Source organism: Cuculus canorus, chromosome 2 (genome assembly GCF_017976375.1).
Source record: "Cuculus canorus isolate bCucCan1 chromosome 2, bCucCan1.pri, whole genome shotgun sequence".
Lineage (NCBI taxonomy): Eukaryota > Metazoa > Chordata > Aves > Cuculiformes > Cuculidae > Cuculus > Cuculus canorus.
Window position 1 is genome coordinate 100,610,977 of NC_071402.1, and position 23,618 is coordinate 100,634,594.

The following is a 23,618-nucleotide window of genomic DNA, read 5'->3' on the forward strand; positions in this document are numbered from 1 at the left end:
AATGCTAACCCCACTGAAATACAAAAAAAACCCGTTAATATTTTCCCATTTCCTATTAGGTATCTACTCACTCATTTATGTTTAGACAATTTTGACCTTTCTTTTTCCTTTGAAACTTCATTTTAATTTCTCCCTCTAGTTCCCCATTTTCCTGGGGGTTTTTTCTGTTTTTTTTTTTTTTTTTTTTACTGATTTTTAAAACTGCTGTTTGTATCTTGTATATATTGTATATTCAGGAGAGAAAAAGCTGGACCAGTTTGCCTTGACATGCAAGCTTTAGAGCAGAGAAGGAAAAGTATCCGGGACACAGAAGACACAGTTGCTCATCATACCCTACAACAGTACCTGTATAAACCCAGGCAGGAGGTGAGAGCAGAAGACTAACATTGGACTGTTTTCCAGTCTAAAATTAGGAGACACTAGGGACCAAAACTCAGGAGCAAAACTCAAAAGAATTTACCTGCAAAATCTACACATCTGTATTATTTCTCAATTATGAACATGCCTCTTTAACAAAACTAGTACTTTTGATTTCAATGGGGCCAGTGGAAGGCAGAACTGGGTCCAGTACAGGTTCCAAAGCAGGATTAGGTGGATTAACTGGTGTGATTCGGACACTTGTAGGGAGAGGCTTACTTTAAATGAAAGTCACTGTTACTGGACGTGATATGAGATGATAATTATTCTATTCTATTCTATTCTATTCTATTCTATTCTATTCTATTCTGTTCTGTTCTGTTCTTGGACTTGTACCTGTTTCACAGTGGAGAAAGAGAAGTAGGAGTTTCATTAATACCTTCACACTAGTCTTTGGTTCATACTTTTTTTATAGAGTTATTTATACATTTGCATGACACTGATTGAATGCATTGATTGTGGGCTTCCAGCTGAATTTCTAAATAAATTAATAAATATTTTCTTCCCTTCCTGGCCACAGCATAAACATCTGTACAGTCGACATGAGATCATACACAGTGAAGATGAGAAACAAGACAAGGAGATTTTCCATAGGACAATGAGGAAACGCTTGGAATCATTCAAGAGTACCAAACTAGGAATAAACCATTCCAAGAAGCTCAATAAAATCCACAAGCGAGACCGGGGACAGAAAAGGGTAAATACTTGCACAAGGACACAGATATAGGGGCCAAATATAGCTTGAGCTATGCTGCAGCACTGGGGGGAGATATTGTAGGGTAGATGTAACAGTGTAGCACTGTAGCATAAAGCATTACACAAAATTTGCATGAAACTAAGGAAACATCCAGGCTACAAAGAGTCAAAGTTCCTTTCTTTTCCTGTAGTGAGTACAAGTGTGGAGGGAAACTCACAACATTCATATTGAGTCTCAAGCAAAGATTACAACAGATTTCAGGGTTATGCTGCTGAACTCATGATTTCAAAGTATGTCACTGCCATTGCTATCTCAGTATGGTAGCAGTTTTTGTTACTTTGTTTTTTTTTTCTTTCAGCGAAACAGCTATGTCATACCAAATGGAAAAATACCTTCTGAAAATCCAGTACAAGATTTTACTTTGAAGGAAAAAGGTAAAAAAACTTTTAGACCAGTTTCATTAACTGCATTTTACCAGCTACATAGTCAGTAAGACAGTGAAAATTTTTGTGATATGCAGTAGTGAAATTGGTATTAAAATGAGACTTCTAGTCATAATTCATAACACAGAGTGGGAATGTGCTCATGCTTAAATGCAGTGTCTTGATGATTTAGAAAGCAGCCAGATGACAATCCAAATTTCAGTTGGCCTTTTTACTCACATTTTTAAAATTTCGCATTTAAATTTTGAAAATGAAACAATGCAGTGACTACAACACAGATGAATTTTCTGCTTCCTTTTGGATAAGCTGCACAGAGCAATCTTTGTCAGTGTTTTTCTTTTTCATCACAGCAGGATATGGCTGCCCATAACAACATGCCATATAAAATTAAGTAATTGAGATGACATTTTGATTTCAGATAAGGTCCATTTGTTTAGAAGGGTCTGAATCAGAGTTGATGCTAAGCATGCATATTAGAACTCAAAGAGGGTGTAGCTTTGAAAGCAACACCAATTCAGACGCCAGTTTCCACACTGATTCACCCTTCACGCACAAATCACAGATCAGCCTTGAAGGTGTACTCTGAAGCTGACTGGCCTAAGGAGCATCCCTAGCAAAAGCTGGGTTTGCATGTAAAGGAAAAAATTCTTTCAATTCATGTTTAAGCCATCTTTTGATATTGATGTCAGTCATAGCAAGATGTCATGTATGTGAATATGTTTGTTATGTAATTGTAAAATAATATGTTATTTGGGTTGTTTCCTCACTATGCATGCAACCTCTTGATCTCAAACAGAACTGAAATAGAGAGGGATTCATCTTTTCTCAATAGCTGCAAGCAAAGCTATTTTTCTATATGTATGTTCTTTGAATCATTATCTGAGCATTACTTTTATTTGACAGTGGCAATACAGGCTGGATGGATAAGCGTAATCTAGAAAATTTTTTGCATTGGAAGACCTTCTGAATACTTATAAGTTGGTCATTCAATGCTGTTTTTTAAATAACGCTGTGTATAGATGTCATCCTCTATTTAAAAAAGCTTTATTGGAGGATCGTCTTAACAAGCAGTTTAGCAGCTATTGTAAAACTAGTTCAACTGCAGTAGAAGTAGCAATGACCTCTGTCAAATGACGAAAATGCAGGGACTGGTCATTGTAATGAGAGGACGTTGGTCAACATGTGAGCATCTGAGACACAAAACACAGCAGCAGCAGTGGTAGCATGTCATAGGTTGGTTTGTTTTGGTCTCAGAAGAGCAGACAATTCTGTTAGCCAAAAGCTTAGTGAGAGTGTGAAATTTCTCTCTATCATACCACTAGATAACACTGCAAGCTGGAAACCTGCATTGGTATCTGAGCTGTAAACTCTGTATACATTATGGTATGCATTTCACTGCTACAACTGTTGGTTAATTTTTTCCCTTATCGAAATCCTAGGTAAAGATATATCTTTGATTAATATGCCAGCATTAAAACAGCATGAAATAGCATTTTCTATCAGAACTGATACAAATTTCTAATCAGGTTGGACTTTCTTTTTTTCCAGATTTTGAGTTTTCTGAATCAGAAGAAAATAATGATTATGAAACATTGCATCTAGGCAAAGGAGTTGATTTCTTGGCTGATGTGACGAAGCAAAATTTCACAGATATTCCTACTGGTAAAAGAATTAATTGCCTACAGAAGATTTTTTCCTCAAATGTTAAAAAAAAATGCCAGAAATGCTGTTGGTTTAGCCAAGTTTGGTTTGCTTTGCTTTGCTTTCTTTGATGTCTTCTATTAAAAAATATATTAATCTTAACAGATAACAAGGCACTATGGAGAGCATCAAATTTGCTGCTGATAGAAGTTGTGATCATGGCTGACTAAACTAGACCTTAAAAACACTTAAGTATTTCTAGCAACAGAAAATGTCTTTTTAAAGTTGTCCTACCTCACAAGGCCAGTCAATACTAGTTTTCTACTTGCACTTTAAGCACTTCATTGTGATAAATTTCATGCTGCTTCTTTCAAGCAGGATTTCTCCTCTTAAATTCACATCTTCCTCAAATCCTTACAGGCTCACAGAAGTCACTGAAAAGAGCAGATTTGCAGCATTCCTGGGAGTATTCATTGGACTTGATTTTCAGCCCTGAAAGGCTCCAAAATATCAGATTAAAAGTATATCACTATATAGAGCAGAAATCATATAAACTTTATAAAGTTTTAGAATTCATGATTTCTCTTTAGCACTTTTGTGTCTGATTTTTCAGCATGCCACTATATATTTCCTATGTAACATGATGCATACAGTGAAAAAAAAAACATGTGTCTGCACCTTTTTGGCAGACATGCTGATACAGCCTTTTCCCATTCCATGACAGATTCCATGTTTGGGAATATAAAGAAATCCAGAAATAAGTGGGTGGCAAGATGTAGATCCAATTTTTAAAATTTCTTTTTCTGTTCAAACCCTATGAACTTGATGTCTATATTGAAAGGTTCCTGAAACTTTTGATTTTTCTGTTCTTTAATTCCCTCACACAAATCTCATTCCTTCATGGGGTTGTGCAGTTTATGCTTTTGCATTTTTTTTCATCTTTTGGGATTTTTTTATGGATTTGATATGAATTTTCTGCAGTTGTTTTATATTGTGCTTTTTTTTTGCTTAAAATTTGCTGACTGATTTTTTCTTTAATTGATTTTAATTTTTGTCTCCAGATATCCCAAACATAATTGCATATTGGATATAATATCCAATTTTTCTCTTTAATAGAATGCAAAATGACTAGCAGGTTAGAAGGAGCAACAAATGAATATATAATGGTCTGTGTATTGGCCTAGCACATCTATACAGATGTGTTGGTGTATTTTATCCCTACTGTAGCCATTCCTCTTTTACAAAGCATCTTGCTGTATTACCAAGAAATTACTTTGATTAATTGTATTTGTCACTCATTAACTTTTTTAGGAATTGATAACCCAGTATTTTCAGCTGATGATGATCAAAGCATCTACATGAAGTTCTCACCATGGTTATCTAGTGAAGATACCGTGGTACCATCACAGAGGGCCCGAGTACAGATCCCATATTCTCCGAACAACTTCAGACGGCTCGCTCCATTCCGGCTCAGCAATAAATCAATAGATTCCTTCCTGCTAGCAGACAGCCCAGAGGATCGACCCAGATCTTTTCTCCCAGAATCTACACATATGTAATATTTTAAAAGATATTACCACCTTTTGTTTTTAACCAGCCTATCAACCCTTGACTACTGACAAACTTACTATTCTGATTTTTCTTCTCCCAGAGCTTTCTGATTTCTTCATACAACTAAAAACTTTTGTTTTCCTCCAGCTTGCATAACAAAACATCTTTCTATTTTCCTTCTACAGAAGAGGTGTCCAGCTATTTGGGGTCCAATGCCTTGCTATTTCTACAGCAGATAAGGGTCCTGCTCTTTGTTTTGGCTTGACTGTCTTAGATGCCAAGAAAATAGTATTCCAAATACCAGAATATTGGGTAGCCATTTTCAAGAGGCTCCAGGTTTCTTGGTTAGTCAGTTCTAAATAATAAAATTTGTACCTGAATTCCCTAACAGGAATCAGGTAAGTCCAACTCCAGCCCCCTTAAACAGTAATTGGGCATTTGAGTAACATCATCACTACTGCAGATGTAAGCAAAATAGTCCAAAGCCCCAGAAAGACAATCCAGTTGTTCATGTCAAAGGATATGGTTTGCTTATAAGAGGTCAGATGATTCATATAACCTATTGGATTCGGTTGCTTTCAGGTGTACGATAGGAGCAGTAAGGCTAGGCTGGCAATGAGGCTGAGCCCTTCATTGTCAGCATGATGAGAATATGATTTTTGGCTCTGTTGCCTTGAGTAAGTTCTGAACATTTGTTCAAGTTATTTATTCAGTACCCAGGAAGGGATAATGGTCCCACTGCTACAATGCAAGTACTAGAAGACTAAATTGCATAAGAAAGGGTTTAAAAATGAAGCCTGTTAACATGCATCAGTGTTGCCTTGCACACACAGAGAATCACACAACAGCCAGATGTTGGAGAAGCAGAATTCCTGTTTTGATTAGAGCTTTATCCTTCAACTGTGAGTTTATTTTAATCCATATCTTATTTTGAAACCAGAAAAATACTTATCTTTCTGATGCAGCAATTAACTTGTTGCTCCCAGTTTGTTAGATACTTAAAATTAAATTAACTTTGGGTTTAAATGATTGTCCCAGTTGCTCTTTAATTCTCTCTTTGTGGAAATTTTCCACATCATAAAAAGCAGCCTTCACGTCTACAATCAACACTATCAGTGTTGTAAATGTGGTAGGTGAGGCCACAGTTTGGACATCGTAGTTGAATAGACATTGGCAATGAAATGCAATAGTCAATTTCATCATGAATTCACTTTTGTGGAATCCATGATAACAAACGTATGACCTAGTGTCCTCTGTGCATCAATAAGCAAATGACTATGGTAAGTTGAAAATACTTCTGTAGTTAATTGCTGAAACATTGTTCAGACTCAGACCTCAACATAAGAGTGAATGCTGGTAATTTTTATTTGAGAAGAATTTCATAACCTTTTGAAAAGTAATAGAAAAGGAAGTTCCATTTTTCTTCTATTCTAGCCTCTGTCACTGCAGAAGACATGCTAGTTCAAGTGTAATTACAGGAGGCATATAACTTTCTTTACTGGTGTGGCCTGTAGATCTGTGGTTCGTTCTAGTAATGGTCTGGTTTCTTACCAGTGCATCTTTGATTATTTTTTAAATGATGTTTTAAAATTAACACTGCATTAATTAAAGAACTGAGATTTAAATGCTAGTAACCTGATTAAAACTTAAACAATGAGCAGCATTCTAAAGGAAAACTTCTCCTTGACATCCATATTGAAATTCTTTTCACTTTTTTTCGCAACCAAGAACACTGTCTTAAAATATTGGCATATGACTTGCTGAATATTTTTTTGCCAACCTTTACTCTTTTCCTCCATCCTATTGCGTTATTTATAACTGACTTTACTGAAAGTAAAATTTCCCACACTAATAAGCTTAGACCTTGATTACTCTCTGAAATAGTCCTCTGAATTATCTCCTTAACAAAATTCTCCTGAAAAGAGGATGATACTGAAATTTCAATTAAAGGATTTTAAAAAACAATGTAAACTGGAAGCCAAGGTGGAAATGTGATGTTTCTGTAGATAGGCTCTGGTCAATCGGAAATTGACTTTCTGGTGATACCCTCTGCTACTTGATTAAAAGAGCACAACTTCTTTCAAAAGTTTCCAAAAGATTTCCTTGCTGAGCATCAGGACTAAATATTTCAAGATAAAGATCATCTTAATGACCAGATGATGACTCCATTTCCTAAATATCTGAAACAGGCAGTTGTTCACAAACACTGAACTAAGTCTTGTCTGATACTCAGCAGAGATAAGAAGTTTAATAAACTAACTTTAGATTGCCCAGGATAGAAACTGGGACAGGGTACAGTTCCTCAGCAAAAAAATACCCCACCCAGCTTAAGTCACTCACTTTCATTAGACTTTCATAAAAATTGCCAAAGGCAAAGCTTAACAGCCAGCACACTACTATAGAAAATGTTTATTACAGATGTTTCTATTTAATTGTGCTCCCTAGGTGATATGGACCATGCTGTTGCAATGACAGAATACTCCTCTTCAGATGACCAACTAAACCAAAACCAAAGTCTTTCAGTGAATCCCTTCCACTTCTTCCCATCTTGTCTTCAGACGCCTTGGACACAAAACTATTCTTCATTGGAAAACAGAGCGAATGTATCTCTTTCTACTGTTTCTGAGTATATAGATTCTTGTGACCCAAATATATCTGATCTCTTCTGGGACGCAGGTACAGATACAAATAACAAAGAGATCATAAACTCAGGTTATTGTTCTGAAGTTAGCTACAAGTCAGAGAATTCAAAAGAAGAGAATTCTCTACCTACTTTTGAAGACCTGGAAGACACATATGTGAAGGAGCCCCAGGAGAAGAAAATGATGCTTGATGTACAAGGAAATTACAGATCTGCTGCAGCCAGACGCGTACAAAGCCGACGTTCTTTTCACAGGCCAAAACCTCTGCAACACCCTAAGCTTCAGAAACTAGCATCTCTTCCGGCATCTTGCCATGTCCCTCCACATTCTTTGGAACAAGAGGAAACACAATTTTGAGCCAGGACTTACTGGAAAGGAGAAGACAAGAGAGAATAACTTGAACAAAGGGCTTCTGTAAAAATAGCAACCTATTGGTTCATGGGATCTGCTCTAGAATGGTATCAGATGATGTTAGAAACACTGGAGCTTTTCTCCTGCACTTACGTTTTTAAGTTCATTGTTCAATCATAATGAAAAGGTGCATGGTGAAGGGTAAATATGCCTGCTTGTTGTTTTTGTATGTAAACTGTTACAAAACAACTATATTATTTTTTGAGAGCTAAACGAAGAATCTTTTCAACTGAATCTTTGTTGTTTTCTTACATGGAAATGGTTGATTATGCCATTATGCCACAAATACATCTAAAGAAACAGGCTACACTTGCTGCTTCAGTAATGCAATTTAATGTATATGATTTACGAAATTGATGTAGGAGAAGCAATGGCTAGCCTGTTGCCTGCTAACTCTACTCTAATTGAAATGGATCAGTGCCTTTCACATGTACAAGCTAAAGAAAAATATTTTCCTATTCTTGAATATTTGTGTCACTGAGTAATTGTGGGATATTGGCTCAGGTGGAAAATTATCCAGGGAGAAGAAGGTCGTGGCATCTTGAAATTTAATCAAGGACTCCGAGAAAGCCTTTTCCTTCCTTCATCTTCATTTCCTTTACTTAGTAGCACTGGAATGACAGAGTATCCAGAATTAGCTCAGAATTTTAGTTTGTGCGGTCACAAGCTACTCATTTCATGTTCATAATTAAACTGCTATTAAATTAAATAGCCTCACTGAGACAGAAGTGTAAATATTTGTCATTTTTACTGCTGCTTTGGAAGACACCTTCCAAATATTCTGTTAGATTATCTTGTTAATCAATGTATTACTTTCGATAGCTGATCACAATAATTGTCTCTCAGATGCTTTCCTGTGTTTTGCCATATGGTTTAAATGCCACAATGACTCAGGATGTTGATGATTCAAAGTATTGTATAGCGGTAGTTAGGCTACTGTGTGTATATATTAATACCTGTTTGTGCTAGGAACTTCCTTTTATTGTTTTGTCCCTAGTTTTCTGTTAAGTGATAGTACTTAAGATTGCACTAGACACATTGTGTATGAATCTGATCACAACACCATCAGAACAGCTGAGGAGATCAGTGAAAATCAATTCAGGTGAATACTAAATAAAAGTGGAAACTCTGAGACCTTCTATGGATGTATGATGCTACATGCCAGTATATAGTCATCTGGTTTATTTGTATTATGCCTTGGATGATTCCAGTCCTAAAATCTTGACTGAAAACTTCAGAGATATATGTTGCAAACGTTCTATGACATCAACAGAAGATGATTGCTTAGCCACTTCTGTGATACTAACGTACAACCTATTTCTACATGATATCAGCGTAAAGCATTTGTAGGATCTAAGTCACCTTCAGGGAGGTGTCTGAATTGCGTAAGACTGGATCCAGTGCAGGCTTTGTTTGGTAAATTTTGCTGTAGCTATAGGAATTTGTGGTCGTTTCACTCTGCTTACAGAGATTTTGAACGCATTCCAGGTGATTTTGTGTCAGATGTCAAATTTGACATGGACGCCCAAGAAAAGTGCAACAATGTGTGAAACTTCATGCCCACATTTTTGTCATATCTTTGTCCTCTTTATTAAAACTGCTTGTTAGGCTAGTGTAAATTGCAGAAATGTGATAACAATTGTTATATACAAACCTAGTTAGATACCTAATATATGCCTTTAGAGACTAGATTCAGAGTACGGGTTCTCTTAATATCAAGCCACAAGCAGTTGCCTGTTTGCAGTCATTTGGGGCACTGATTCAAATCAGTGTCCATAACTGGAAAGCTTCATTACTGGTCTTGTTAATGAGGGTCATGGGACATAATGCTGTCTTCAGCAGAGATGCTAATTTTATAATTCAATAATATAAAACCAGGTTTTTTTGTGAACTGAATACATATGAACATACTATCTTGGTGAAGTAGAGCATATTAATGTTGTTCCAGATACTATAACTGGAGTAAGTATTTTAGTCATTGGCATAGATATATAACACGACCATGACTGATGCCAAATATTAGCACCGGTAAAATGTGATGTGCCCAAATCTAACCTTTAGTCTCAGCATATTGCTGAAGTACCAACACCAAAGTTGGCAAGATGCTTGTCAGGTGTTGGCTTTGAAATAAGACTTTATTTTCTTACTGCTGTTGTACAGAGGTCATTGCTGTGTTGCAGTCAGAAGAACCACACTGTGTTTTCTGCCTGCTTGTTAGAGTATTCCTAATCTATTTGTGTGCAAGCTACCTCAAGAAAACATTTGTAAACTATCATCAGCAGGTGGGAGTTTTCACCAGATAAGTATGGCATTAACAATGGTATGCAATTTTGAAAATCACAAGCTAGACAATTTTAATGTTCTTGTGTGCTTTTATGCTAAATGAGAGAATCAATAGAAACCACAGTGTTCATAATACAGCACTCTCTGTGAAAAGGCAGCAGGATTCTGTGTGCTTTTCAGAGGGCTATGGGCTGTAGGAGTTTTTGCAAAACAGAGATGCCATTTTTAACAACAGAAGAAATGGAAGGATATTATATACAAAGGGCTTAACTATCCCTTTACTTTCAAAGGCTTTAGGCATTGTCTATGTGTTGTGTCACCATTGTTGTACAGATGAAGGATAAAATGGACAATTCTGGTAGTGAAGAGGCCTTTCCCTGGAATAGCTTGCATAATTTTTGAAGCTTTTATGCGTCTGAAACATGTTTTTAAGTATAATTGCCACTACAGAGAGGTTTGGTTTGGCATAGTTTCTCAGTTTGGAATGTGATAAAAATTCCATGTCCTTAATTTATATATTGAGAACATACTCTTAGCTAGGATATAGAGGATTATAACTCCTTATTTTTTTCTGAGGCAATGTCTACCAGGGTATATATACAAAAAAAAAAAAAAAAAAAGGTTAAAAGGTTGTAAAAAAATGCATCATCTGTCTCACCTTTTTGTTTTAACCCCTATTCTTTCTACATCCTTTTACTTTCCGGTACATGTCTTGTGGGTGCAACTGTTTGGTTGCTTCTTCAGCACACTTTAATCAGTCAAGCACTACTAATTTCCATCGTGGCAACATAGATTCAGAGCTACTGAGGATCTGGCTGTATGTATCAGCTTCTTTTTTACCACCTGAATTAGACTGGAATGATACAATTGGTAAATTAGTTCACCTCTGGTGAAGCCAGTTCAGTTCTTGCTGGGTTTCCATGACTGAAAACTGTCTCTAAATCTTTTTTTGTGCTCTGTCACAAGTTGGGAAGTCCACTGTCACTCTTTATTGAACATGTAGCTATGGTCTACCCTGGTGTGAAAAAGGTTAAATGCAAAAATATTTGCTGGTTTTTTTGCACTGTGAATAAGGTTCTGTTTAACAATGTTTATTATGCTGCACTATGACCTAGCAATGTCAAGAAAAAAGAAGTGTTGCTTGTATTCACATGAATTCTGTCTCTCTGAACTGTGAAGCTAGTTATTGAAATATGTGAAATTATGTTTTAGAAATATATGGTCTAGCTGGAGATTTGTGTAACAAAGTATGCAAAATAATTATGTGCCTTAACTTGCCACTCTTTGGAGTGCTACTGTTTGGAGATTTTTGTGTGTACTTTCCAAAAGGTGTCAACTTACTGCATATATTTTTAAATGATAAGGTTGTTCTGCTAATGTGTCTTTACAGAAATGTTTTAATACTGTATCGTAATGAGGAGTTTAGCAATAAATTGTATCATTTTGGTGGAATCGCATTGCTTTGGCAAGTGATTTAGAGACTCATTTACTTAGTATATTTAGAGAAGACTTTCCATGCAAAAATCCTGTGAAGTTGGTGTTTCTGCTCCCAAATCAAGGTTAAAAAAGACAATAGTGTACTGCCGATAATTCATGTCCTTTATAAATTGCAAATCATCAAAAGCAACAACAGAAGTTGTAGATCTCCTGACTAACTAACACTGTATAGTTCTAGCCCCACTGCAGTAAATGACAGAATTCTTATTGACTTTATAAGCTATCCTTAGTACAGAAGGGTCCATGTTGTGTCAAGATATACAGGAAGATGTCATTAAAACAACACTATAAGTGAAACTTCACATATATTATATATAGTATCTCATTATAATATAGGCCTGCTTTATAACTCATTTTGGGTTATAGGGTTTGATTCCGCAAACCAGTGGTAGTAGTAGTGGTGTTATTATTGCTTCTACTGCTGTCATTATTTTCTCCTCTTTTATTGTTCTATTAAAGCTGTTTGTATCTGAATCTATGAGTTTTTCTTTCCTTTTATGATTCTCCTCCCAGGATGTGGAAGGGTGACAGACTAGCTGAATACTGTTTAGCTTCTGGTTAAGGGCTAAAATAAAAAAAGAGTTAGGCTTGTTAAAAAAATGTGATTGCATATCCTTTATATGCAAGCTGCAAGACCATCAATTGATCTGTTATCTTTTTACTTGGTCCTCTGCTGTCTGATGAGGATTTATTTTGGAGATTAAATGTATGGGCTATCAAAAGTCAGGGAAGTACATGAACTTCAGATATCTGTGAAGACTTATTCTTTCCCAGTGTTGACAATCTCAGATGTGAAAGAGACAGACTTCCCTCTTTTAGCTGAAAGACAACGATTTTAAATATCAAGAAAGGTTTCATGATTTTTGTTCTCTAGACACATGGAATTTTTAATTAACTGTTAGTTTAAGTACGAACAGTTAGAAACATCTGTAGAATCCTAGGATTCTTCCTTTGCAGAAGTCTTTAACAAAAGACTCCTTTAAGTTCCCTGGAAAGGGGAGTATAGAAAGGGAAGGCGTAGAATCCTACAAAGTTTCCTAAGTGATCATAATATATTTGCATCATATTTTAACCAACTAATTTTTGTTAACCTGTGTCTTGTTGTTTAAAACTGAAAGTCTCTACAAATTGTAAACTATTTATTCGACATTTTTTAAACAAAAATATCTGTTTTCACCAATTAGAGGTGTTTTATAATTTTTTTTTCACCACTGCTTTATCTGACTAATTTGCAACTTCTTTTCTGATCTGTCAATGAAGTAGATGCAAAGAAATTTTTGAGCATGCTGTTGAAACAAAAACAGTATCAGTATACCTTTTGGTGACCAATGTTACAGTATCCACAGATAGTGAAGGTGACGATAAAATGAATGTTGAAAAATAATTTTTAGATTCCTCTAGGCTATTTTGAAAATAAGTAAGATTTATTTTTAAATTTAACCTTCTTTTTTTAACCATACTGCTGCAAAATATTTGCAGAATCATAGCATGCTTTGAATTGGAAGGGGCCTTAAAGATCATCTAGTTCCAACTGCCCCCTGCTATGGGCGGGGTCACATCCCACTAGATCAGGTTGCTCAAGGCCCCATCCAACCTGGCCTAGAACACCTCCAAGGATGAGGGCATCCTCAAGTTTCCTGGGCAACCTATGCCAGTGCCTCACTGCTCTCATTGTGAAGATATTCCTCCTTATGTCTAGTCTAAATCTGCCCTTCTCCAATTTATAGCCATTGCCCCTACTCCTTTCACTGCAAGTAAACAATCTCTCCCCAGCTTTCCTTTAGCCCCCCCTGCCTTTCAGGTACTGGAGGGTAACTATAAGGGCTCATCGGAGCCTTCTCTTCTCCATGCTGAACAACTCATATTCTCTCAGCCTCTCCTCATGTGGGAAGGTGCTCCAGCCCTCTGATCATCTTTGTAGCCTTCATCTGGACCCATTCCAAGATATCTATATCCTTATGTTGAGGATTCCAGAACTGGACACACTACTCCAAATGATGTCTCACAAGATGGAGTCACCTCCCTCGACTTACTGGCCATGCTTCTTTGATGCAGGCCAGGATACTGTTGACCTTCTGGGCTCCGAAGACACATTGCCGGATCATATCGAGCTTCTCATCAATCAGCACTCCCAAGTCCTTATCTGCAGGGCTGCATGTTCAAGAACAGACTGTCACAGATATCTCGCACCTCACTAACATAACATGTTTCCTTCTGAAGGGTATAACACAAAACATAAATTGAAGGAGCAGAAGGATGATCAAAGGCAGGTGCAAGAAGACTCATAAAATTCAGTGCACTAGCATCAAAAATAATGAAATCATAGCAGTTTTATTTCTCTATTTCTATTTACCGTTCCACTGCCAAATAACTTTAAAGTTTTTATTCTCATAAAGAGAAAAAGAATTCAGTGAGAAAGCAACAATAAACTTGAAAATGAAATAAAGATTCAAATACAATCAATGAGATATTGTATAGATACATTGCTGATGCTGATGCCTCTTTCTTTTCTTCTTCTGTCTTGTGAAAATTTTTAATATCAAGACAAATTCAGTAGATTTTTTTAAATTCTGTAGTATGGGGTAGTTCCTGACACCTTTCTTGAATCTAGTTCTTTTCTTCTCTAGGTCTCCACTACCTCACAGTGGATATATATGCTAGATGAATATGTTTGTCATTCAAGATCTTGAGTAGAATATATTTTATCAATGTTTACTAAGATTGATTTGTGTGGTAGATGATATTTGGCCAAATGTAAACACTCTTGGTGTTGTTCCAGACTTTGTTGTCAAGTAAATGTTTCCCGTTTATTTTCCAGAATGACGTAAATGTCTTATTCTTACAGAGCCAAGACCTTGGGCACCGATAGTAATGTGACTTACTTAGACTATTCTGCACAACTAGGGAAACAACACTCTACCGTAACTGGTAGTAGCAGATCTTCTTGAAGCAACTAGGTAGCATCATCCATTCTAGATTCATTAAACTTATATGTCTGCTTTAATCCATCACATTCAGGGTTCCTAGGGCTACCCTTCTGATGAAGAAATCAAGGAAAAAAGTACAAATCAGAAGATAGTGGGCACTTTGTTAATGACAGGAGAATTTGTAACATTGTGATGGTACTTGACAAAAACAAGTGGATCTGTGGGTAGGGCAGACAGTTTTTAAGGAAGTACTTTAGATAGATCCTTGCTCAATTATTGAGGCGCTGACTTTCTCCTGAAATAAGGCTCACATCACTTCTATTTTGTGCTTTGGCAGCACATGTAGTCATAGAATCATTTAGGTTGGAAAAGAACTGTAAGATCATTGAGTCCAACTAACAGTGTCACATTTTCTCATTTTTAAAATACCTCCAAGGATATTCATGCAATCACTTCCCCAGGAAGCTTGTTCTAATGTTTGCCAACAATTTCAGTTGGTTTTTTTTAGAAAGTTTTTGTAACATCTAATCTAAACCTCCTCTGGAGCAACGTGAGGTTGTTTCCTCTCATCCTATCACTTGTTACTTGGGAAAAGAGGCAAACACCCACTTCTCTACAACCTCCTTTCAGATAGTTGTAGATAGTGATGAGGTTTTCTCTGGGCGTTTTTTGTCCGGAGGAAACAGCCCCAAATCTATGACTCTAGGATCCACAGGACTTGTTATCTAGAGCCCTTACCAGATTCATGTCTCTTCTTTCGACACATGCATTGTAATGGCAGTGTTTTATCAATGTACTGTGTTGTCAAACAGGTAAATGCTTCCATGTATAGAGCCACTGTCTTTTATGTTGTTAGCATTCAGTTACATAATGTATGGAGGTGTATGTTCAGTTTGGTATAAAAATAATGTTAAATTTTTTGAAAAAAAGTGTTTACATTCTTCTGTTGATTTGTTGGGTTTCACGCTGTTTCACAGTGCATTTTACTTTGTGTGTGCTCATAATTGAGCACAGAGAGTTTGAGTCATCTTGGTGCTCTTCAGGTGAAAGTGTAAGTGGCATTTAGTATTTCTTCCTGTTCTGAATTGTCACAATTTACTAGAGAGACATTTTTGAATAAAGGTGTTTCAAGTGCTGTTTCCAAGTACTCCTCACAGTCCACAACTCCTCTTCTCCCCAAGAACAAAGTACAACAGGCATATATTACACCAGGCAAAAAGCCATTCAATTTTTATTTTGCCTATATTTGTAATATTAGAAAATGCTGAGGTCTTTTCAAGATCCAAATCCTGTGGATATCAAACAACTCTCCATTAGATGAGTAACTAAACTGAACTACTGGTTGCCTTCTTGTAGTATTTTGATTTCTTTTGTGCTGCAAAATTGCCATGTTTTGCTTTATGCTAAATGGTGACATAAATGAGTATAAGTATGATAGGCTTTGGCTTTTAGTGTCTTACTCCATGCTCTGTTATTTTACACTTTTGTGGTGAAAGCACAACTCCATTATTTATAATTAGTTTTGGAGAAACTAGAAAAAGTAGTCCAACAAACACAGTTGTCAAATATTTTTTTTCTAACTAAATTTTCTTAAAGCAAAACACGGATTAAAATTTCTGTCTTAAGTTACTTTTTTGCTGAGGTACTTGCTTGAGTGACAAAACAGATACTATCCCACATTAACTCATGGTGAATTCACTACAAGAATGCCAACATTTATCTTTAAGTTATTTTATTGGCCCTGTTCTGCCATGCAGTGCTTCTTTTTTTTTTTTTTCTGGGAACAGTGGTAAACATCTTTCCGTAAGACAGATATCATGACAGATATCAAAGCCCTGTGTGAGGATGGTAGAATCTGGTCTTGTGAGTTTGGTTTAAAAAGCCGTTACAGGAATAATTTATATTAAAAAAATTGTATAAATATATAAATTATATAAATGATTGTTATTCAACAAAGATTTTGAGATAGACTATCTTCTGACTGAAACAAAATTTTTTGATAGCAGTGCTTTTTTTTCTTTTAAACAGTCTTCCAATCTAAAGATTTTATGAAAGTGTCCAGATGCAAAAGACATGAATATGTAAGAAGGTGTGAACACACAGAACATGGGGGTTAAAAGCCCTGAATATCAAATGGATAGTCTCTTCTGAACACCTGTTACGATATATCATGAGAAAGACATCACTACAGTGTTTGTTATTTGCTACACCAGGTCTTCCTGGAAGCTGGAACTTGATACCTGGCCTTTCTGTGACATTCAAATAACATTTCTATGCAAATAGAGAGTATGTTGAAAATTAATATGTCTACAATTACAAAAAGAAACACTGTCCAAAGGGATATGCACCTCAAAGAGGTAGAGTCTAGATTTTTAGATACAAAGAGAGTCTTACTTAGGCAAAACAAACACTGCATGGTCAACATTAGATATAAATAACAGTAACCTTAACACTAATTTAATGCTGACAGAAACTGGAGGTCAAAGGTTGTATGTTGTTAAATGAGTCCTAGTCGATGAGAGCAATTATCTCTTTAAGATTAATTCCCTTATACAACAGTTCTAAGGTAAAGTACAGGCTTATTTAATCTACAAAATAATCCCTGTTGTCTCAAGGGAGCAGTGGCAGCAAAATCCCTGTCGTGGTTGATCCACTGATGTTTGCAAGACTGTGAGGATAAATAAAGTACATAATGTAAGGATATGGATTTATAACGAAAATTGACATCTGACATACTGAATACAGCATTGTGTCAGCAGAACTTCTTTGTAGATGTCCAACTAGATAGAAAGAAATGCAATCCTAGTTAAGTCAGTCTTTGAATTACAGAATAGCTGACCACACTGTGTTCACTACATACATGTATGTATTTACAGGTATAAAAATGTGAAGGGTTGAGGTCTGCAAATTCATATAAGGAAGTAGGCAAAGTAGAAGAAAATAACGTGACTTTCAGTGATGGGCATCTACCATCCTTCTGGGCAACCACTTTCACAGCTTCACCATCTTTATCATAAAAAAAATTCTTCCTTAGTTCTAGTCCGAATTTACACTCTTTTCATTTAAATCCTTATTTTATTTATTTAGGGATTACCCCTTGTTTTATTTATTAATGTCCTACTAAAATCTCTGTCCTCATCTTTCTTATAAGACTCTTTTCAGTACTGGAAGGTTGTTATACATTCTCTCAAAAGCCTTCTCTTCTCCAATATGAACAAACTCAATTCTCTCAGCTTGTCTCCATAGAAGAGTTATTCCATCTCTATGATTGTTTTTCTACCCCTCCTCTGTACCTGTGCATTTCTTGTGCTGGGGTCTCCAGTACTCTAGGAGGGCATCTTACCAGAGTGGCACTGAAAAAAAGCATCCTCTCTTTCAACCTTTTAACACAGCCAAGAGTACGGTCGGCTTTCTGGGCTGCAAGTGCACATTGCCAGATCATGTTATGGATTTTACATTGAAACTCTGAGTGCTTTTTTTGTATGGCACATGTGTTGCCCTCATCTTACTGTTCGTGCTGGACAGTAGTCTGTATGTAGCTGAGTTAGCTTTGTTATAACTTGTTTTAAAGGAATTAATTCCCTCTGAATACAGATTTCTCAGTTAGTTACTGCAAAATCACAGTACAGCTCCAAAATAGAAAGCAGAAGATCAGCATGTGACTGATAAATCTGTCTTCCCAGCAAGGCTGCAAACAGCAACTGCAGATAAAAATAGAAGGCTATAAGAAGCTAGGATCTGTAGTTAAACACAGAAGTCACTCTATGTGGGAGCAAGGAGTCCAGTGCAACAATGAAGTCTCTCCGATTCTTCAGTGCTGAAGCATTCGTGTCAAATGAAGAGTTCGCCAGAAAAAGTCTGAGTGGTGTTGCCCATAACCTTTTTCCCCTTCTTTTTAAAGCCAGCTACTTATTGGAGCAAGGGGAAATGATACATAACTTGGTAAAGAATTGGCCACTTGTTGACTTTAATATGGGAAAACTTTTGGGAAGTACTGAAGATTACCAGGAAGACCTGAGCCATCGAACATGCTCAGTGTGCTTGGAAAGCTGTCTGACGGGGCTGAGGGACTATGTACTGAATCATCCATCTTCCCCTGTGAAAAGGCTGAAATTGGTTGACCTTACGGGTATGAAAGATGTGGAAGTTCAGTTTTGTGACTGTAAGAAGACAATGGGCAGGTGGGCGAGGACAAAACTGCTCTCTAAGATTTGTTTAGAACTTCTGTTTTATCTGCAACAAAGACAGTGTGATCCACGTATCTTTGAAATCAGTATTGATGTCCTAATTGAATTGTTTGTTACAGATTGGAACTACGAGATGGTAGTGCAAGCCTTGTTGAAGAAATGCTATTGTCCACTGAAGATCTGCTGTGTGGCACTCAGATTTGACAACCTGTCTTTGCAGAAATTCTTCTATATCATAAAGCTCACTGACTCATCTTTGTTGCGCAAACTGGAAATAGTTCACAATGTTCACTTGGAAATGGAACACTTGGAAAAACTTCTCAACAATATTTACTTCCCTTTATTGACTTCCTTGACTTTGCCTGCACGAACATTTAACACACAAAGGTTCACAGCTACAGATGAACAGATGCTTAATAACATTGGAGAAAAATTGGGTGAAATGACACAGTTGACAGAGCTGAGTATGTCCTTTTCCATACTCACAGGAAGACTGCAGAAGCTTCTCAGGTAATTTGGTCATCCTGCTTTCAGTCAAACAGTAAAGAACAGCTCTTTGTGCTATTAGCAAGCTGAGTACCTTGGACAACAGGGAAGATTGTGTATCACAGTGTGTGTGAGAAAGGGCAGCAGGAAGGTAGGAAAGAGCATTTATTGGGGGTGTTGAAAGCCAATGTATATCTAATACAATTGGAATAGCTGACAGTTCTTATTAATACCTTCTAGAGCCCATCTGATTACTACATACTTTTGACTTTCACATTAGAGAGGCGTACAAAAAGATGTTTTGATTTGCCACATTCTTGAGCTTACGTCTCAGTCAGATTGGACTGGTCTTTTTAGTGTAAGACCTGAGTTGTGTTCCAAGAATTTTTGAGGACACCTAGTGAATAATTGTCCTCTAAAAAACGTGTAGTAAATATGTTAAATTCCAAAGATATTTTATTTCTAGGTGTGCAGGGACATAGGAGACTTTAATTTAAGACTTTGATTTCAATTCTTTATTGATCACAAGGCAAGAAAGTTCTGATGGCTTTCTGTACTTCAAATTAATGTTATATAAGAATAATCATGATTAATTCCTGGGAAGAGTTGAAAATTCCAAAAAAGATAACAAGCTGCCAGTGAGCAGCATTCATGATTGAAAAAAAAATAGTGTATGTATGCTTAAAGCATTAAAAAAAAAAAGGCCAGAAAAAGGCCTCATCAAGAATAATTACCTTAGCTTAAAATTTCTCTGAAAAAAGAAGTAATTTCATTTAAAATTTGTGGATGGCACACTACTTATACAGATAAAAATAAATTGCAGCCTTCTGGACCTTGAACCAGCTGATTCTGTGGCAGAAGTCTCACTTAGATTTCCTATGTATAAAAGAGATCTCTTGTTTTTCAGCTGTCATAGCTATTTTATATTCAATTATAATATTTACACTTAATTTCAGGTAATATTTACACTTAATTTCTTCCAGCCTATTCATCACAATTTGTCTTTGAAACTCCAGAACAATACAATGTGTAAAGCTCTTAAACATTTAAAATATGAAGTAGAAACAAAAGCAGATGTCTTATTACAATACTGATTAACTTTTTTTCTTGGAATTAATCTTTCCTTAATGTAAGTTATTTAAATCTCTGAAATTATAAAAACTTTGAACAAGAAGAAGACATCAATGTTTTTATGGTAGTAATAATTAACAATTCAGCAAGTAATAGACATATGACAACATATAAGTGGTTACAAAATAAACACATAGAATGCTGCCAAATCAATATGCATTAAAACAGAGCTGTACTTATAAATAAAAAACTAATACATGGAACTGATTTCAGGAAAAAATAGTTTTGTCACATGTTTGAATGAATATTGCAAATAGTTTTATTCATAATGTGAACAGTTTAATAAAATTTTGTAAATATAGCTTTTCAATGTTTTATGTCAACTTTCTTATTTATCTTTAATTCTGCAGCCCACTAAAAACTCCACTGAAGATACTGGATGTTTCTAACTGCTCATTGAACCATGCTGATATGTCTTATTTAGCCAACAGCTTCCATGCTGATCACTTAGAAGCCCTGGACCTGAGTGGTCACAACATACCTGACCTTTATCCACCAACATTCTTCAAGTTTCTCAGCCATTTCTCTTCAATGCTCAGAAGTCTTACATTGGAGGACTGTAATATTCAAGACAGTCATGTCAACATGTTGATTTTAGGTTTAAGGCCTTGTCAGAAACTGCAGGAGTTTAAGTTTCTTGGAAACCCACTGTCATCACAAGCCCTTAAATATCTTTTCACATTTCTTTGTGGGTTGCCAAGGCTGAAAAATGTGGAGTTCCCAGTTCCAAAGGATTGCTACCCTGTTGGCATCACCTACCCAATTGATGATGTGAATCTCTGCAGATTTGATCACAAAAAGTATGAAAGTATTGCAGAGGAACTTAATCTCATTTTACTCCAGGCAAATAGGGAGGATATAAAAGCTTCAACTCCACTCTTCGGCAGTTATGATGCAGCTATTCAGGAGACGAAAAATGAACTGGGAGCTTGCTTGATCAAGTCCTTCAAAGAAACTTTAGAAAAGTTCACTACTTCTCTTAACAAAATTATTTAAATGTGTAACACAGTTGTGATGAGATGCTTTATCAAATCAGAAGTTAATTTACTATTTTCTGGAACTGCACTTTCATTGACTAGTCTTGAATTTTCTTCCATTTCTCATCTGAAGTTTGAACAGCTTCTGCTTATACGATGTATTTTAACTCCGATATATTTACTTAGTAGCACACTACTTACATAAGCAATACTTGGTCTCAAAGGAGAGGAAGACCTGTAACAGCTTATTATTTTACACAAAAGTTCTTTGTTCCTGATTAAAATAATAGCTGTCTAAGCTTGGCTGATTTTTTTACACATTTTTCTTTGGATTTGTCGGTGAACTTATGGCATTACAGAAGAGGTAATGAAGTTGTTTCGCAAATCCAGCAAGAAGATCCAAAGAGTGTGCACCTATCCTCACCTATGGTTCTCTAAATCAATTTTTAGTTTTGCCTTTGGCCTTATGAGTTTACCAGTCTGTGTTTTAGGTGAGGAATGTGTAACAGCCTCCATGTCCCTGTGCCTCTCCTTCTTTTTCAAAGCCAATCATGATTAACCTCTTTTTGCATTGGAAATTAAAGTTTGTGCAATATATTGTGCTGGTAAGGAGTTAGTTTCCTTAATAAGGAGACAGCAAACCAAATGAGGACAGTGAGGAATGACAATGAGGAATTCTCCCCACTTACCCAAGATATATGACTGCAGTGAGGACTCAGTTATAAGGGCTTTACTGAAACTTTTGCCAAGATTATTTAGAAGGATACACAAGCACAGTGCTACACAGCCATATTTGAGACATCAGCAGCTTAGGTGTATCAAGCTGCTCCCTTTTTTGAATCAGCTTCTTGGGTACTAGAATATACCCTGCTGCTTTCATCTACTTTAAGGAAAGTCTAGGATAGTGGCAATAATGCAGAAAGAAGGACTAGAAAAATGCATCCGATGCAAATTTACAAAAAAATTTAAAAGGGACAAACATTTTGCTGAGTAACTGGAGTTACATAAAGTACTGGCCTCTTCCTCCAGTATAGTGTATTGCCCTGCTACAGAACTACTGCCAGTGCCTAGATGAATCACATTTATTTGGCAGGCTTCTGTGCAAGGCATGTTTTTAAGTGGCAACATAAAAAGAATCCTAGAACCCTCCACACATTGCTAACTAATTTAAGACCGCTGCTGACAGCTTGTCAACTCTACTGATCAAAGTGCTCGGATGTATTAGGTTGATGCAAAAATAGTTGCGAGATTTAGTCATCAGATTTACAGCACATGTAATTTAAAATGTAATGTAAAATTTACATCTAAGCGGCACACCTCAGCTTAGCATAAAACCTGTTAATTGAAATAAGAACCATTAGAATCTACACATTTTTGAGAACAAGAAATAAGTTTATTTATTCTAGTACCATATTTTATGGAGCCCTAGAAATGGTGATGTTGAACTACTGCTTGCTTGTGGAAAATCTTCTCCTGAAGGAAGTTGTTGAAAATGTGGCACTTGGTGTGAGGGAGGTCTGACGAATAATGTGGATGAGGCAGAGTTTCATAAAACAGTGTGTGCAGATTCTGCACAGGCATTTGTGAAAAATGCAGCTGGGTACTGTCATGATGAAGAACTGATTGACTAATGTTGGATGCAAGTATTTCAGTTCTTGGTGCATTTTGTCAGTTTCCTGACAATATTTTTCTGCTCTGATGGTTTCACCAGCTTTCAAAAAGTTGTAGTGCGTGATTACCTGCCCCCAGACGGTGACCGTAAACATCTTTTGATACAGCTTCTGTTTGTGGACATGTTTAAGTTGTTCATCTCAGTCTGGCAACTGCATAGTTCATCTTAGTTCAGCCTATATATAGAATAAGTATTTTCACTACCTATGTGCGATCAATTAATAGATCAATTTTGTTGTGCAGAAGAAGCACAGAGCAGACTTTGCAATGACTTTTTTTTCCTTTTATTTATAATTCAGTTCGTACAGCACTCATTTCCAGTTTGGTGCAATGTCAAACAATCGTTGAATGGTTAATTTTTATTTCTTCAGCCAACTCTCAAGTTGTTTTGTATAGCTTTGCTTCAATACTCGTCCTCAATCAAAAGTTTTCTGAAAAAGGATGTCCACGACCCTCCTCATCTTCAAGGCTCTCATTTCATTATGAAATTTTCGGAAAAAATGTCAAACTGTACTGTTATTGACAGTCCCCTGGAAAAAGGCTGTAGATTTCACAACACTTCCCAAACACAAAAGGGCTTTACATACCCTTTTGAACTCATAAAAAATACAGATTGTATTTACTTGATTTTATCTTTTATTTGAAGGCATAATATTA

General features: G+C 36.2%; 2 protein-coding genes across 3 annotated transcripts in view; both read left to right on the forward strand.

The window, feature by feature from the left end:
- The window catches only part of SLC9A3 (solute carrier family 9 member A3), a 52,605-nt gene extending 45,272 nt beyond the window's left edge, over positions 1-7,333 (forward strand). Inside the window, exons 12-17 of one of the 2 annotated variants that reach the window (XM_054059972.1) lie at positions 237-366; positions 938-1,114; positions 1,473-1,548; positions 3,106-3,219; positions 4,510-4,753; positions 7,195-7,333. In XM_054059972.1, coding sequence (XP_053915947.1) covers positions 237-366; positions 938-1,114; positions 1,473-1,548; positions 3,106-3,219; positions 4,510-4,753; positions 7,195-7,198 — 745 coding nt within the window. In that variant the 3' untranslated portion in view covers positions 7,199-7,333. Of the gene's footprint in view, positions 1-236; positions 367-937; positions 1,115-1,472; positions 1,549-3,105; positions 3,220-4,509; positions 4,758-7,194 lie in introns of those variants that run through there. The other variant, XM_009556923.2, reaches the window with a different exon arrangement.
- Positions 7,334-18,249: 10,916 nt separating this feature from the next.
- Positions 18,250-23,604, forward strand: LRRC14B (leucine rich repeat containing 14B). The gene is made up of 2 exons (XM_009556936.2): positions 18,250-19,206; positions 20,664-23,604. The coding sequence occupies exons 1-2, from the start codon at positions 18,302-18,304 to the stop codon at positions 21,307-21,309; spliced, it is 1,551 nt and encodes a 516-aa protein (XP_009555231.1). The 5' UTR covers positions 18,250-18,301; the 3' UTR covers positions 21,310-23,604.
- Positions 23,605-23,618: the final 14 nt, after the last annotated feature.

Coding starts and splice junctions, on each gene's coding strand:
- LRRC14B (XM_009556936.2), top strand. CDS start 18,302: ATGAAGTCTCTCCGATTCTTCAGTGCTGAAGCATTCGTGTCAAATGAA. Junction 19,207..20,663: donor AGACTGCAGAAGCTTCTCAG/GTAATTTGGTCA, acceptor TTAATTCTGCAG/CCCACTAAAAACTCCACTGA.